At 40.0% G+C, this 15,667-nt stretch overlaps 1 protein-coding gene across 1 annotated transcript in view; it reads right to left on the bottom strand.

Moving 5' to 3' along the window:
• The window catches only part of plxnb3 (plexin B3), a 110,815-nt gene that overhangs the window by 7,663 nt on the left and 87,485 nt on the right, over nt 1-15,667 (bottom strand). The window contains exons 19-30 of the mRNA XM_057818766.1: nt 12,315-12,491; nt 12,078-12,243; nt 11,878-12,009; nt 8,904-9,008; nt 8,672-8,833; nt 8,428-8,579; nt 8,244-8,344; nt 7,950-8,167; nt 7,697-7,875; nt 442-508; nt 214-360; nt 56-136 (exon numbers count right to left, since the gene is read on the bottom strand). Coding sequence (XP_057674749.1) covers nt 56-136; nt 214-360; nt 442-508; nt 7,697-7,875; nt 7,950-8,167; nt 8,244-8,344; nt 8,428-8,579; nt 8,672-8,833; nt 8,904-9,008; nt 11,878-12,009; nt 12,078-12,243; nt 12,315-12,491 — 1,687 coding nt within the window. The remainder of the gene's footprint in view (nt 1-55; nt 137-213; nt 361-441; nt 509-7,696; nt 7,876-7,949; nt 8,168-8,243; nt 8,345-8,427; nt 8,580-8,671; nt 8,834-8,903; nt 9,009-11,877; nt 12,010-12,077; nt 12,244-12,314; nt 12,492-15,667) is intronic.

Raw genomic sequence — 15,667 nt, 5'->3', positions numbered from 1 at the left:
CACCTCTACTGTATATACAGTGTCTTATTGCGTACTAGACATGTTATATCCATACCTGTGTGATGGTGTCAGTGTCGAGCACTTTGACAGGACAGGGTTGAACTTCAGCTCCATTCTTCAACAACACACTAAGAGTCTGAAAATTACACACGCACAAACGCGTGTTTAATAACACAATGCCATGTGTGTGCGATCGTGTATTGCCACAGTTACCACAGCGCAGTAATCGACGTCTTCTCGCAGCAGGTGACTATCGTTGAGTGTCCGTTTGGCTTTTCCTGTCACGGCGTCCACTGGACCTTTGTCAACCTGATACTTTATGGCTCTGTACAGCATATATAGTGGCTCACCTGCCACTTCCTGAAAAGTGGACACATAAGAGCACTGAAGACAGACAGGCAGTATGGAGGCAGACATGGCGAAGGACAGAAAGGAATAAACCTTCAGGAAGGAGTAGAGGCAGATGGACATCCAGTTGGTCAACATCTTCTCCACAACAGTCTCTGTCCTTAAACATCAAACGTGGTCACGTTTTTACTAAGGCTGGGAAACTCACAAAATAATGATTTCAGTTACCATAATTATTTCATTCCCGCATTAACACCAGAACATCCAATGCAAAAGTTAAGCCTTTTCTCTGTTTAATTTTGTGTCTGTACTTCAGAATGCTTTCAATTAGTGTGGAAGACCAAATATGAAGGCTCACACTCAGAATATGCTACTTGTATATTCTACTAATGTATATACAACTTCAATTAAGTTGGGCTGTTGTGTTAAGCATGAATAAGAACAGGATACAATGATTTGCAAATCACGTTTAGCCTATATTTAATTGACTACACTAAAAGACAATGATATTGATGATATTGAATGATATTTAACGTTCAAACTGATAAATGTTATTGCTTTTAGCAAATACTCATTAACTTAGAATTTTATTGCTGCAAAATGTTCCAAAAGAGTTAGAACAGGTGGCAAAAAAGATTGAGGCCATGTATACACGTAGCAGGGTATTTGGCAAAAAGATTTAACTTTTTCTACGAGTTGGCCTATCATCCACACGCATATGTACATTTAAACGAGGGTTCTTTAAAACTAAGTGGAGAGTGAAGATGTGCGAATTCTGCGTTTGTGGCGCCATCATGTGGGATATGATCACCGAAGATTTAACTGTGGAAATGTCTCTGACTGCGACAGACTTTGTCCCTACGTCACACATGAGACCAATGTTTACATTTGGAGTATATTAGACAGGTGCTTTTTTTGCTCCAATTTATTAACAAATGCTTGCAGTGCTTCATATTTAAGAACACAAGCGAAGGATGGGGTTATTATGGAGTGGAGAATGCAGTGATCAGATTAACAAACAGGAATGCTATTGTAAAGGAAATCACAGAATGAGCTCAGCAGTACTTCCAGAAACCATTGTCGGTGAACAAAGTCCACCATGCCAACTGCTGTTGTTGGATTGAATTCTACAGTACAAAGAAACTAAAATGTTTAAACATGATGCAGAAGCACAGGTATTTTCTCAGGGCCGGAGCTCATTTAAAATTGAATGGGACAAAGTGGAAAACTGTTCTGTGGTGAAACGAATCACGATTTGGTTCCTTATGGAAAACTGGGACGCTATGATTTCCAGACTATTGACAAAAACAACCCCAGTTGTTAACAGCTCAGTCCAAAAGCCAGCATCTTTGATATTATGGAGCTGTGTTAGTGCCAATGGCATGGGTAATTTACTAATGTTGCACCGATACCAGTATTGGAGGGGGGGGGGGGGGGCGATACTGCACTAAAATGGTGGTATCGGTATCTGTGAGTACCAACAAATAGGGCGCCGATACCATTTACTGGTATCACTTGAACGCAGCCTTCTTTCTCCTGACACTCACTAGTCTGTGTTGTGTGATGACACGTGATCACTTTGCATGCCAAGCAGCTATTGCTATTGGCCTGCTCCAGACCAATGAGAGCGGGCCAATAGCCGCTCTTAACCGATAACAGGGCAGCTTTTTCATATGGAGGAAAAACAGGCCAGGAGAAGAAATGTTGGCGGTCTGTGAATATTTCAGCATAGAAACTCCGTCGAGTTCAATGGCTGCATGCAATATTTGCGGCCTGAAAGTTTCGAGAGGTGGAGTTAAATTGGCCTGTTATAATACCTCGAACTTGATAAAAAATTTGAAGATGAAACATGTGAACGAACACAAAGAGTTTGAGGCTGCAACAAGAGCAGCTGCTACCAAGAGAAAGGCGGCTGGACCGGACACCGGAGCAACAAATCCTAGTCAGTTCATTTTGTCTATTTTACTTTTATTATCTTTTACTGAAATGCCGCAGTAATTTGAGACCTGTTTCAAAAGTAGGGTTGCCACTTTTCAGAAATAGAAATAAGGGACGCCTCCCTCGCGCCCAAAGCTGTACAGGCGACGAAAAAAAAGGGACATCCCCAAAACTATCTCTTTATATATATTCCGTATTGGTTCAGTAAATTGGAACTTTTAATTTCCAAATCGGTATGATTCCCTATTTCAAGGGACGGGTGGCAATCTATTCAAAAGTGGAGTAGAAGTAAGCAAAGTAAGCTAAGCTAAATGGCTGAGTTGTTTGTGTCAGAGAGAGAGACTCACTCGTACGCTGCTTGTATTTGTGCTTTGCCATAAAGATGGAGTTGCTATGTTGCTGCTGGTTGCACAGAGAGGGAGGTTGATACAGAGACAGCATGCTGTGATCAACTATTATTAAATTATTATTATTATTTGTCACCCATACCAGGTATGCAATAAAAAAAACTGTACTGGATTCACTTGGTATTAGTCTTTTTCCTGTTTTACAAAGGTAAGCAGCGGCCTGGCAAAGCTATGATAGCAATGATTTCACATCCAAGTATGTAGCTCTTCATATAAACAATATTATATATATATATATTAGGGCTGTCAAAATTATCGCGTTAACGGGCGGTAATTAATTTTTTAAATTAATCACGTTAAAATATTTGACGCAATTAACGCAGATGCCCCGCTCAGACAGATTTAAATGACAGTACAGTGAAACGCTCACTTGTTGTGTTTTATGGAGTTTTGCCGCCCTCTGCTGGCGCTTGGGTGCGACTGATTTTATAGGCTTCGGCACCCATGAGCATTGTGTAAGTAATTATTGACATCAACAATGGTGGGCTACTAGTTTATTTTTTGATTGAAAATTTTACAAATTTTATTAAAACGAAAACATTAAGAGGGGTTTTAATATAAAATTTCTATAACTTGTACTACCATTTTTCTTTTAAGAACTACAAGTCTTTCTATCCATGGATCGCTTTAACAGAATGTTAATGTTAATGCCATCTTGTTGATATATTGTTATAATAAACAAATACAGTCCTTATGTACCGTATGTTGAATCATGTATATATCCATCTTGTGCCTTATCTTTCCATTCCAACAATAATTTACAGAAAAATATGGCACATTTTATAGATGGTTTGAATTGCGATTAATTGCGATTAATTAATTTTTAAAGAGCATACAACATGAGAAAAAAAGTCTTAAATGGCATTATCATGTGAAATAGAATCATATTTTGAGACGATTCGACTATATACAACAATTTAGCAAAGCGCAGATGACGAGAAATTAGTCTTTTAATCTGCTGATTAGCCACGCCTACCATTATAGGGCTTTAGCGTCCCCAACAGGTGGATGACGTCAGCGGTAAACTGGGCTCATCGGTTTTACTATTCAGCCCATTGAGGGGGAATTATTCAGAACGAGGAAAACGCGACGAAGAGAGCCGCAAAACGTCATTGTTTCAGTCTCTCTACTCCAATATTTTTACAGGATATTCTTTTTATCCAAGTATTTATCCCCAATAGCTATATAAATGGCTTGAGAAGGACCAGTCAGCCCGTCGAGGGGGAACTATTCACAACGAGGAAAACGCGACGAAGAGAGCTGCAAAATGTCATTGTTTCTGTCTCTTTACTTCAATATTTTTACAAGATATTCTTTTTATCCAAGTATTTTCCCCAATTGCTAAATAAACGGCATGGTCATGACACAAATAACAGTCTTGTGCTAAATGGAATATGAAATAATAAAAATGCATTTATTCAGGACGACATGGCAAAATTACTCCATAATGGTCAAAACTGTCGACTTCACCTTTACTGTCGCACCTCCCGAACGATATTTTATGACACCTAAATCGGACATACTGTATGTCATTTCCCTTCCCCGGCTTCGGAGAATGTAAACAAACCAAAAGGCGTGACAGCTAGCCGACATGCTAACCCGAGCCGAGTGATGTTTCAAAGTCTTCGAAGCGGAAAATCACACATAACTCGCCTGGATTATTTGACATGATGACTGAGTTGTCGATTGTCTTTGTGGATCGGCAAACCGCCCGGCGGAGAGCAATTTACAGTTCGTTCCCCGGAGGAGGGTGGCTGCAATTGTTGTGCAGCTAACGTGCTAATGTGCACGAGGAGAGCTTTTTACATGCCTATCGATGATCAAACGTAAGTAGTCCTTTATTTAAAGAAAGTTTGTAGTGTTTACTTTGTAATAGCTGTATTAATATTTGACATAATACTAAACAAGATGTTTACTCACTTCCTCCTAAGTCCAATGCTCCCACTGTAGTCGGGCTTGTTTTGGCCAATATCCACGGTGAATGGGAACCTTTTGAAACTCCAAAAAGGCGCATACGCCTCTCCCACATACAGAATGATTTTCTGCAGCCGTTTGGCTGGCGTGATGCGAAAAATAAACGTATTAATCCGCAAAATCAGCTGAATCCTTTGTCCTCATACACAACAGTACGCTGTATAGTGAAGAGGACGTCTTCTACCGTACACGTCACAGTGCCCTCCTCCTCAATGCAAGACCGAAGCCGGACGTCACTCATTTTCATGGCACGGGATTCAAAAAACTAAATAAATATAGCGATCGCTTCCACACACATCCAAGCGGTCCATATCATTCAGGAGCATAAAATACCGCGTGTATTATGAAATAAACATGCTTTTTCAAGTCACATGCACTTTAAGTTGTAATTAACTCGATTAAAAATTGTAATCGTTTGACAGCCCTAATATATATATATATATATATATATATATATATATGTACACACATATATATTAAGCCTGTCGCAATATGCAATAGTTCCATTTATCGCACGATAAATAAAAATGAAGGCGGTAATTTTTCCGCTGCGATTTATCGCCTCGCTTGCACGTGCGGCAAACGTACTGTTAAAAGTTCGGATTCCTTGTTACCAACTGCACAAAATGCATCTTCGTTCCAGGTCCGGCTAAAAAATAGCGCCGGAGCCAATCGTTCCCATTATATCCTATTGTTCAACGTATACCGGCCCCGTCAGTGCTCCGGATTGACTGCGGACCATCTCTGGCGCGCCGGTGATGTTTACGTGTGGGCGCTCCCGTCAGGGGTGACTCTTCACGTGGGGCGGCTATTTTTCCACACAACGCCGGATGGCGTTGAATGCTGAATGGAAATGGTGAACATTGAGTGGCAAATTAAGAGTGCTGTGCTTCAAACTCGTCCTGTTTATGAAAGTCGATTGTCATATGCTAGTGTTGTGCAGTAATGAGCAGACGTGACTTCAGCGGCGTTTGCTAACTTTTTTAATGCGCACACACTCTAGATATCATGAAATAGCAAACTAGATGTGCTACGTCCCATGCCATTGGCTACGTGAGCCCAGAGTGATTATGGGACACGTAGTCCAAATACTAAATCGATGAATTCTAAACTGTCATGACTGAATGGAAGTTAAGAATGCCAAATCAATCCATACCAGTGACTATAGATAATGTTGCAAATATTGTTAATTCAGTACGTGACACAGATGGATTCAGACCACAAATAGGATGTCTTGCTCATGTAGTAAACCTAGCTGCTAAGAGAGCTGTAGCAATCAACAGTGTGCCTCGCCTCACTTTACAAAAAGAAAAGATTGTTCTCAGCACAATTATACAAAATTTTTTCAGATCAATAAGAAGTAAGCACATAAATGTTATGTACTAAAATGCATTTTTATAGGATGGCAATTTAATTTTTGCTCGTTAGCAAAAAAAAAAAAAAAAGATAATAATAATTTTTTTTTTTTTTTTCCAGAGCATTAAATGTATTGAATCGGATCGAAAATCGTGTCCCCCGTATCGAAAATCGTACCGAACCGTGGCTTAACTGAATCGTTGCATCCCTATGGAACACCATTGAAGAAGCTGTGAGGGGAAGAGTTTTCATTTGCCTAAATGCTTAAGTTATTAAGTGCAATTTTTTTTCTTGAAAAACACATTTTATTTATTCTGTGTTTCTGTGCGGTATTAATATTGTTGTCTTTAATGACTATTTATTGTTTTTAGTTGTGATTTCTTAAAAAGTATTTCTGAATTTAACAGTAAATATTTATTGCATTTAAATGGGTGTACTTGATCTATATATATATACACTGTATTCTCACTGTGTTATATTATATTGGTTTAAAAAAAAAAAAAGGGGGGGGCGCAATAATATCGCATATCGCAATAATTTATTAGATAAATTATCGCACACTAAAATTTGTTATCGCGACAGGCCTAATATATATATATTATATATATATATTTTTTTTAAATTCATTTTTCAAACGGAGTGGTATAGGAATGGTATCGGCCGATACTGCACAGCCAGGTATCGGCATCGGGGCCAAAAAATGGTATCGGTGCTATAAAAACACTATAAATTACACACACATCTGTGAAGGCACCGTTAATGCTAAAAGGTACATACAGGTTTAGAAGAAACATGCTGGCATCCAAGCAACAACTTTTTGATCGATGCCGCTGCTTATTTCAGCAAGAAAATGCCAAAACCACAATATGCACGTGTTAAAACAGCGTAGCTTCATAGTGAAAGAGTGTGAGTACCAGCCTGGCCTGCCTGCAGTTCAGACCCGTCTCCCATAAAATACTAAGTTAATGATTATTTGCTATAAACAATAAAGCTTATGAGTTTGAAATTAAATATATTTAAGGTGTATTCAATTAAATATAGTTTGATTTGATTTTTAAATCATTGCATTGTGTTTATATTTATGTTAAACACCTACCAACTTCACTGGAATTGGGATTGTACTACTATATAACGTACCAACTTCACTGGAATTGGGATTGTACAACTATATATGTATATATATATATATACACACACACACACAGTGGGGAGAACAAGTATTTGATGGCAGTGTATCAAATACTTGTTCTCCCCACTGTATATACTGTATATGCCATAACTAGTGTTACAAGCTCGTCACGATTTAATTTTCTGAGGGGACAACATTGTTGGAAAGGAATGCACCTAATAGCCAAAACGACAGGAGGGTGGAAGTCAGGGAAGATTTGGATATGACTATTGTTTATTCATGGATCCACATTATTCATTACCTAAGTCAAGACTTTTGTTTTTAGAGTCCATTAAAATTGTATAATAAAACATTACAAATATTAGTAGTGTGTATACTACATTATAAATTATTATTGGTTTGTGTGTATGACAATGCGGTTAATCACATTTAATCGCTACAAGTCACGATTAAAAATTTTAATCGTCACTCAGCCCTAGTTGCTATACTGTTAAGAACATTTTATGACATTTTTGATAGTCCGAGTCCCAAATGACAGATTTACCTTCGTAACATGAGTTTGGGGTTCTTGGCGACATACTGCTGGACCAGATCTTGCAGCAAACACTTCATGACCTCCGTGAAATACTCCAGCTTGTCATGCAATACCATGGTCAGGAGACTTGCCACGTAGCCACGATCCCGCTGTGAGAAGCCCTGCTGTGCTTCAAGAGTGTGAATGAACTGTTAGGAAGACAGGAAGTGGGTGTTACTCATCATCTGTTGTGCCCGCCAGTCCCGCATGTCGCTACACAAACCCTTGTGAGAAAAAGTCTGTTGTTGAGCAGGTTGTTGAGCTGCTGGAGGCCCTGCTCCACCGTGTGTCTTCTGGACTCTGGCAGGTCAAGGTGGCGGCTAAGCGGTGCCGCTTGGTGGCCGGGGAAGAAAACTCTCTCTGCATACGTGCGATAGTCTAGCAGGGGGAGGCCTGGTCCTCCCACATCACTGCTTAAATCCATCATTTCTGTCATCAGGTCTGCAAGGCACATGCGAAAAGAAATTCCAAGTAACCATTTGGCACAATTTGACCGAAATGAAACATTTTGATTTACCAGTGAACTCTTTCCGACATTGATCGCCCACATTGATCTCCAAAGTTTCCAACTGCAACAAAACCTTCTTGTAGTCTCTCAACGCCTGCTTGCTTTTCCTCCTAAATACACAAACTTTCATCAAGCACAGAGTAATGACGCAAACAGTTGTGAACCTTTTTAATGGACGGTGAAATAACCTAACCTGTACATGAGGATGATGATGAGCACAGATAGGATGATGACGGCAGCTCCTGCCCCCAATCCAATCTGAGCAGCCAGTGGAATGGGAGGTAGCAGAGAGTCGCTGTCGTATTGCACCATTCCCAAGTCCACCTGAAGGTTACCCATTAAAACCTACGATAGAAAGACCATGTGTTTGCAAACTCAGTCATGTGCCATTTAACTAGGAACACCTCCACCAGCTCATCGTGCTACTAAAAACTAACCTGGAGACGGGGCAGCCGACTGCTGTCATCCACACTCTTTGGTTGGACTTCGGGAGGCTCACAGTACAGGTGAGTGCTGTCCAAGGTTTTCACCTCACACTCTTGGTCTCCAAGGCGAGCAGTTACTTCCTGTCTGGACATCGCTCGCGTCAGGTCCTCACCCTGGTGGTATAGGCACATTTTACGTCAAGCAGTGATAATGTTTTCCCCATAGGAACAATCATCTCCTCACCTCCACTGCAATTACACCCCCTGCTTTGAAGCGGTATGGAGCATCTGGAGCATCCCGGTTGAGCGGAAAGAGGCGTGGGTTGGGATAGTAGCTGAAACTCTTGTCCTAAAAGACAGGTCATGTTCAGGAGTTATTGTTGTACTCAAGTAGTTTTTTCCCCCCCGGTATTTACACTTTAGCCGAGTTAACCAACCAAAATACAAATACTCAATGAAAATACTCAATGACAATTTGAGTATTTATTTTTCAGCTGACTTTTGACTTTTACTTCCTAAACAGTGGTACTTCTACATAAGAAGTTAATTAGTTCCAGGAACTTGTTTGTAAGTCGAAAAATTGGAATAATATTATAATAATAGTAATAATAATAATACCTGTAATAATGTAACAAAACTACAAATTAGATAGACAGGACTTTTTACTTTCACTTTTCATGTTCAGCTGCGGCGGACAGTAGGCATGTTGCGCAGCACAATTTCTGAAATAAATGATTAAAAACCTGACGCAGCTGTCAATTTCTTTGGCGATGTTACAACAATAATAATGGTCACCTTAACTTATAAAGACTGGCAAATGGAGGAGGACCGCTGAGATCAAAGACCATCTACGGCTGTATTGTCAAGCCAGTTGACGAGCGCACACACACCTCGCTCATATTTTTCAACCATTTGAATTCATTTCCATCTTCATTTTAATGGTAAGCCTCAACTTTTTCCTTTTTTCACCACCTGCACTAACATTGTTGGAACCAATGTTGATTTCTCTCACAAGAAAATCCGCTGTGCGTCCGTCTTGCGGGAAAACAAAGAAACTGCGGCGCTGTGATATAGCTTCGTATTTGAAGCTTGTCATCGGATGTAGAAAAAAATGGTGAGTCAAATTTTTTCGTCGGATGTCGAAAAGATCGTGTGTCGAAGCGATCGTATGTCGAGGAACCACTTTATTTGTAAACCTGTGCAGGTACGGTATGTGTATATTCTACTGATTTACTGTACTTTGTCAAAATCTACAAACATAGAAATATTTAAAGAGGCACTAAACTCATTATCCAATATTTGAAACTGTTTCATGCTTAAGATTTGGCCCCAGTTGAAGAGATTTATCTGTGTATTTTATTTATTTGATTGCAATTGTGTTTAGTGAATTTGTTCTGCATATTTAGCGTAGGTTTTTGGGCTGTGGAACGAATTAATCAAATTATAATATATTTTTATGGGAAAATCCCGCTCGACCTATGACCATTTAAAATTGCAAACCAGGTCCTGGAACGAATTAAATTTACAGTGTACCACAAAAGTGAGTACACCCCTCGCATTTTTGCAGATAATTAATTATCTTTTCATGGGACAACACTGACAAAATGATTCTTTGACACAATGAAAAGTAGTCTGTGTGCAGCTTATATAATAGAGCTAATTTATTTTCCCCTCAAAACAACTCAAAATATAGCCATTAATATCTAAACCCCTGGCAACAAAAGTGAGTACACCCTAAATGTCCAAATTAAGTACTGCTTGTCATATTCCCTCCAAAATGTCATGTGACTCGTTACAGGAGTGCTGTCAGCATGGCTGCAGAGATTGAAGAGGTGGGGGGGTCAGCCTGTTAGTGCTCAGACCATACGCTGCATTCTACATAAAATTAGTGTGCATGCCTGTCACCCCAGGAGGAAGCCTTTTCTGAAGACGGTACACAAGAAAGCCCGCAAACAGTTGGCTGAAGACATTACAACAAAGTGCATGGATTATTGGAACCATGTCCTATTGCTGAAAACATGTCAACAAAGCACATGGATTACTGGAACCATGTCCTATGGTCTGATGAGACGGGCGGGCTTTCTTGTGTACCGTCTTCAGAAGAGGCTTCCTCCTGGGGTGACAGCCATGCACGCCAATTTGATGTAGAATGCGGCGTATGGGCTGATCCCCCCTACCCTACTCAGTAACTTTTGTTACCAGGGGTTTAGATATTAATGGCTATATTTTGAGTTATTTTGAGGGGAAAATAAATTAACTGTATTATATAAGCTGCACACAGACTACTTTTCATTGTGTCAAAGTGTAATTTTGTCAGTGTTGTCCCATGAAAAGATTTACTTAAATATCTGTAGAAATGCGAGGTGTGTACTCACCTTTGTGATACACTGTATATGTAGAGGTACCACTGTACTGTATGTAATGGTAGCTTTTGAATTTAGTCATGGTGTGATGTCACACTGTGCCTTAATATGAAAGTACTTGCCCTCTTCGTTCTTCTTCCACATCCACTAATAAAGGGCTGGTGAGCAGTGTAATTAATAACGGCGTGACTGACGGCGTTATTTATTAAGTAGTGACTGCTGAGCAATGAAAAAAGGCCTTTGTAGGTTGCCACTTCCTGTTTCTTAACTGAGCCGCACCAAGCATATACTGTAGTATACAAATAAAACAATTCAAATTTATGCATGTATATTTGCTATGGTTTTGGACAATACTTTTGTCGTATGACCTGTTCCTGTCTTAGTCACGTCCCGCTACCTACACCCCCCCACCACCACCACTGTACGCTGTATAGTCAGTCAAGAGTCATTTTGCACGTCTTGCTCGCCGTCAAAAGTTGACCTCCTCGCCGGGTTCTCGATCAACTCCCCCAACCCAGTCTTCTGTGCGTCGCATGCTGATGTCTGGCGACGAACTCCAGCCTTGACGCACCGAGTGAGTGTGTTGTCGTCAAGCAATTGAATGTCTTATGTAGGTGGAAATAAAGAATATATAAGCATTTTGGAACCAGGAAGTCCTAGCAAAAGCTTGCCTCCTGACTGAAACACACCACTCTGAGTGCACTGAATCGGGAGTGTCAACTAAGAGAATATTTTATTTTTATATAACTGTGACAAAAACTAAGCTAAGTGTCATTGAAGAATGCCGTCTGCGATGTGTCTAAGTCATCGCACAAACTGCCAGCAAAAATATTTGTACTTCTTGGACTGGGATACCTTGAGGCTTTTGTAATGGATACGGACATTATCCATCTGAAACCAGACACCCTTCACTTTAACCTCTGGGGGAACTGAAGGGGTTGGACAGGTCATTTGAGAGGATGACAGGACAGAGCAGTGCTCAGACACCTGAGAGACAGAGAGGCAGAAAATGAGACAAGTGTATATGTCTTGGGATTAGTTGTCGTCTCCCTCACTGTTGTCATGGTGCCGTTGAAGACCACTTGCTGCTTAGTGCTAAGAAGAGCCAAGCGTTTTCTGCGTCTCACTCTCTGGACGTCCACAGGCTCTACCCACACGGACATGATTGGCTGTTGCACCACATCTAGGTTTTGGCCACTGACCACAATGACACGCCCCCCTCTGAGGAACGGAAGTGACTACATCAGGCCACAGGCGCAGGGACCACTGGCTTGAGGTGTGTTTCGTCTTACGCATAGAAGCTCTCTGTAGGCACGGCTTCAGTGATGACCGGGTCGTCGACGTAACGGAATGTCACGTTAGGAACAGAACGCTCTGCCTTGCTGAACAACACACGGATTGGAACTCTGCCCGTCTGATTAGTGGAGAGAGTCTGACACACCAGCAGGGTGTCGCTGACCTGCTCCACTCTGAGGACATAAAAGAGCAGATGAGGCCAAGATGGTTTGGAGGACAGTGCAACACAACAATCAAACAATTGTGATGAAAAGAAACAAAAAAGAAAAACAAAAAAAAGAAATGGAATCCAAGAGTGGAGTTCAGCGGGAGAGGAAAAGAGTTAGGGAAGAAAATGCTATTTTATGTCACAGTAGAAATTCAAATTAGAGTGAGAACAGAACATAATACGGAATTCAACTTGTAACAGAAATAACAATGAATATAGGGGGTGAAGAAATAGTCGAACTGGAAGAAAAGAGATGAGGAATATGAACATGAATAGTTTTCAACAGAAAACTATTTTCTATAAAAGTGACAATAGACTCTATACATGTACTGTATTGAACAAATTTGAATTGCTGAACACAACAGGCAGAAGACTGCATTGCACATTGGAGGAGCTATCGCTTTGTGTATGTAAATTACAAATGAAATTTTGCCCTGAAAAAGTACTGGCGCTGAACAATTGAATCTACCAACTGCACAACCCAACAACATCACACATTTTAAAACTAGGTTATTTTCGCTTTAGATGGTGGCAAAGATGTTTGAAATAAATGGAGGGCCGAAATTGTACATAACTAAATCATTTCATTGGAAATGCTTCATGTGTTGCTGTGCACATGGTCCATTTGAATTAAAAGCAAAGTAATGTAGATGTAGGAATAGGAAGTAGAACTACAGGTAGGAGTAAAAGTGCAGAGAGATGGAAATGGAATTAAGAATAGGAAGAAGGATTACTGATAGAGTCAAATGGGGGATTCTGCTTGTCATAAAAATCAGAATAGTAATTAAAGCGGAAGTTCAGTTTTTGACATTAGGCTTAATCTTCAATATAGCAGGGGTTTTAGTTAGTTGGTGGAGTTGATTTCAACAAGTTCTTTTTCGTTTGCAAGTTATTTGTTAGTTTCAGGGCTCTGGAGTGGCTAATCTAGCGCGAGTCAATGGCACCATTATAGAATGCCAATAAAAAAAAACGATACAGATCTACGAACAGATCCAACATAGTCAAATAAATTCAAAACACAGATCATTGTTTCAAAACACCAATGCGGCCAAAACAATGTCACACCAAACTGCCGTAATTAATTTCATTCTGCTGGACTATTTTTTTATATGCGTAATACGACCCCAATAAAGAGGAGTGCTTCCCTCACTCGCTCTCACGCTGCATTTGAAGAAGGTGGGAAGTCGGACTTATCCCGCTCGGAGGGTACCAGTTGCAACCTCAAAGCATTCCAAGCGAATGTAAACAGCAAAAAGTTGTTTTTTATTTTGGCCTTCAAAAGACATTTTGACCTCCAGCAAACCTCACTTCTCATAAGCGATCAAACAGTGGAGGCGTACTAATGATATTTTTCCAGATCAGAGGTTGGAAACTTTGACTTCCCACCTTCCTCGAATGCAGCATCAGTCTGCTGAGTTAACTGACGGCCGGCAACATGGCGAAATGTGCATTTAGAGGCTGTGGAAAGATACAGAAGAAACGGGCAAAGGAAAATTTCCACAAATTCCTATGAAGAACGAAGAAAAATAGAAACTGGTCACTTGCTGCTGGCTATGACATAAAAAAATCAGCGGTGAAATAAAAACCGATGTGATATCACTCCGCCCTGCTCTTTTGCAGAGCTTCTGTATTACAAATGTTGTTGTTCATACTGCAAATACAGACATGCAATGGTAAGTTTAAATAACTTTATCCTGAAAACATAGCCAACACTATTGATTGCATGGGTCATCGATGATTTACATGTGTGCATACCCATAGCAAAAATTTGCTACTCATCTGTTGCTTAAACTCGTCTCGTGAGACGAATTTGATCATCTCAAATTTTTCTCATTCTCTGCTTATTTGTTTCTGAGTTTGTGCTCCTAAGAGTACCCTTAGGAGCAAGTGATGAGTCAAAATGAGCAAAGACATCATTGAGACAAAGGAGATTGACTTGAGAAAAACAGATTTGAGCAATATTGGAGAGGAGAAATTCTCTTCATTAAAAATGGAGTTACACTTGTACAGCACCTTTCAGGCACTCAAAGTGCTTTGACATTATATCCTCATCTACCTTCTGGTGACAACAGCGTGGGGTTAGGTGTGTTGCTCAAGGATACTTGGATGAATTCATCAGGACAGAGAGTTGAACTCATAACCTCTGAGTTGAGGAATGACTTCTCTACCACTGAGCCACGCACGGGCTCAGATACACTGTGCTCGATGTGACGCGACACATAAATGGAAAGCAACTTCAGGAAGTGTGCGTAGCAGCGATGAAGAAAATGCATTATATTTTGGTTCATTAAATAATATATAAATATTTCTTTGATATTTCATAAAAAAACTTCCAAATCGCAGACTTGTTGCCTCTGAGCCAGTAGTTTTAGCGAGACATCGTCAGCCAGCGTGATGCCTGTTTTGATTACGTCATCAAACAAGAGGACTAAGGTTCTTCACACTATTTTGTGGGAAACTTTCGGTCTTCGAAACCAAAAATCGATAATGCATTTGTAGCGGCCGGTAGTTTTCGACGCCAAATTATTGGTCACATCTCTAATTTTTACATTGAACAAGATGAACCAAATGAACCAGATGTTATTTAATTAGTTGACCAATTATAATATTTTCTCAGATTTTGGCATGAGATGAATTATGATGTGACTGGACATGTCAGAGCAGACACTACTCTGTCTTACAATGAAAGAATCTTGAAAACCCAAAATGAGCAATTGCAAACTGGAAGGAGATTAAATTGAGAAATATTTGTGACTGGCACAATATAAGGTAGCTCCACTAGATCAGTAAAAGAGGCATCTTTGAGGCAAGTTGAAGAAATAAAATACTTTGCTCATCCATATCTTTTACTGAGACATTACTGAGATCGTGACTCCAAGGAGATAAAATTGAGACACATTTGAGATCGACACAAGTACTCATAGTTGTCTCTTGGTGAGATCTTGAAAGGAGACAACTGTGAGACTTTATTGAAAAATCGTGCAAGTAGAACTATTCTCAAGAACTTCTCGTGTAATGCTCACTATGAGACTTACTTCTCATGAGACAAATTTGAGAAAACTGAAAAAAAAAAAAAACATTCTGGTCTCGATTATTGCTGATTCATTTCTCAGAGATGTAAATGAGACATGAACAAGATCT

This window comes from Corythoichthys intestinalis, chromosome 2 (genome assembly GCF_030265065.1).
Source record: "Corythoichthys intestinalis isolate RoL2023-P3 chromosome 2, ASM3026506v1, whole genome shotgun sequence".
In the NCBI taxonomy this organism is placed as follows: Eukaryota; Metazoa; Chordata; class Actinopteri; order Syngnathiformes; family Syngnathidae; genus Corythoichthys; species Corythoichthys intestinalis.
Note: the sequence above shows the minus strand (reverse complement) of the source record. Positions and strands in the feature narration are given on the sequence as shown.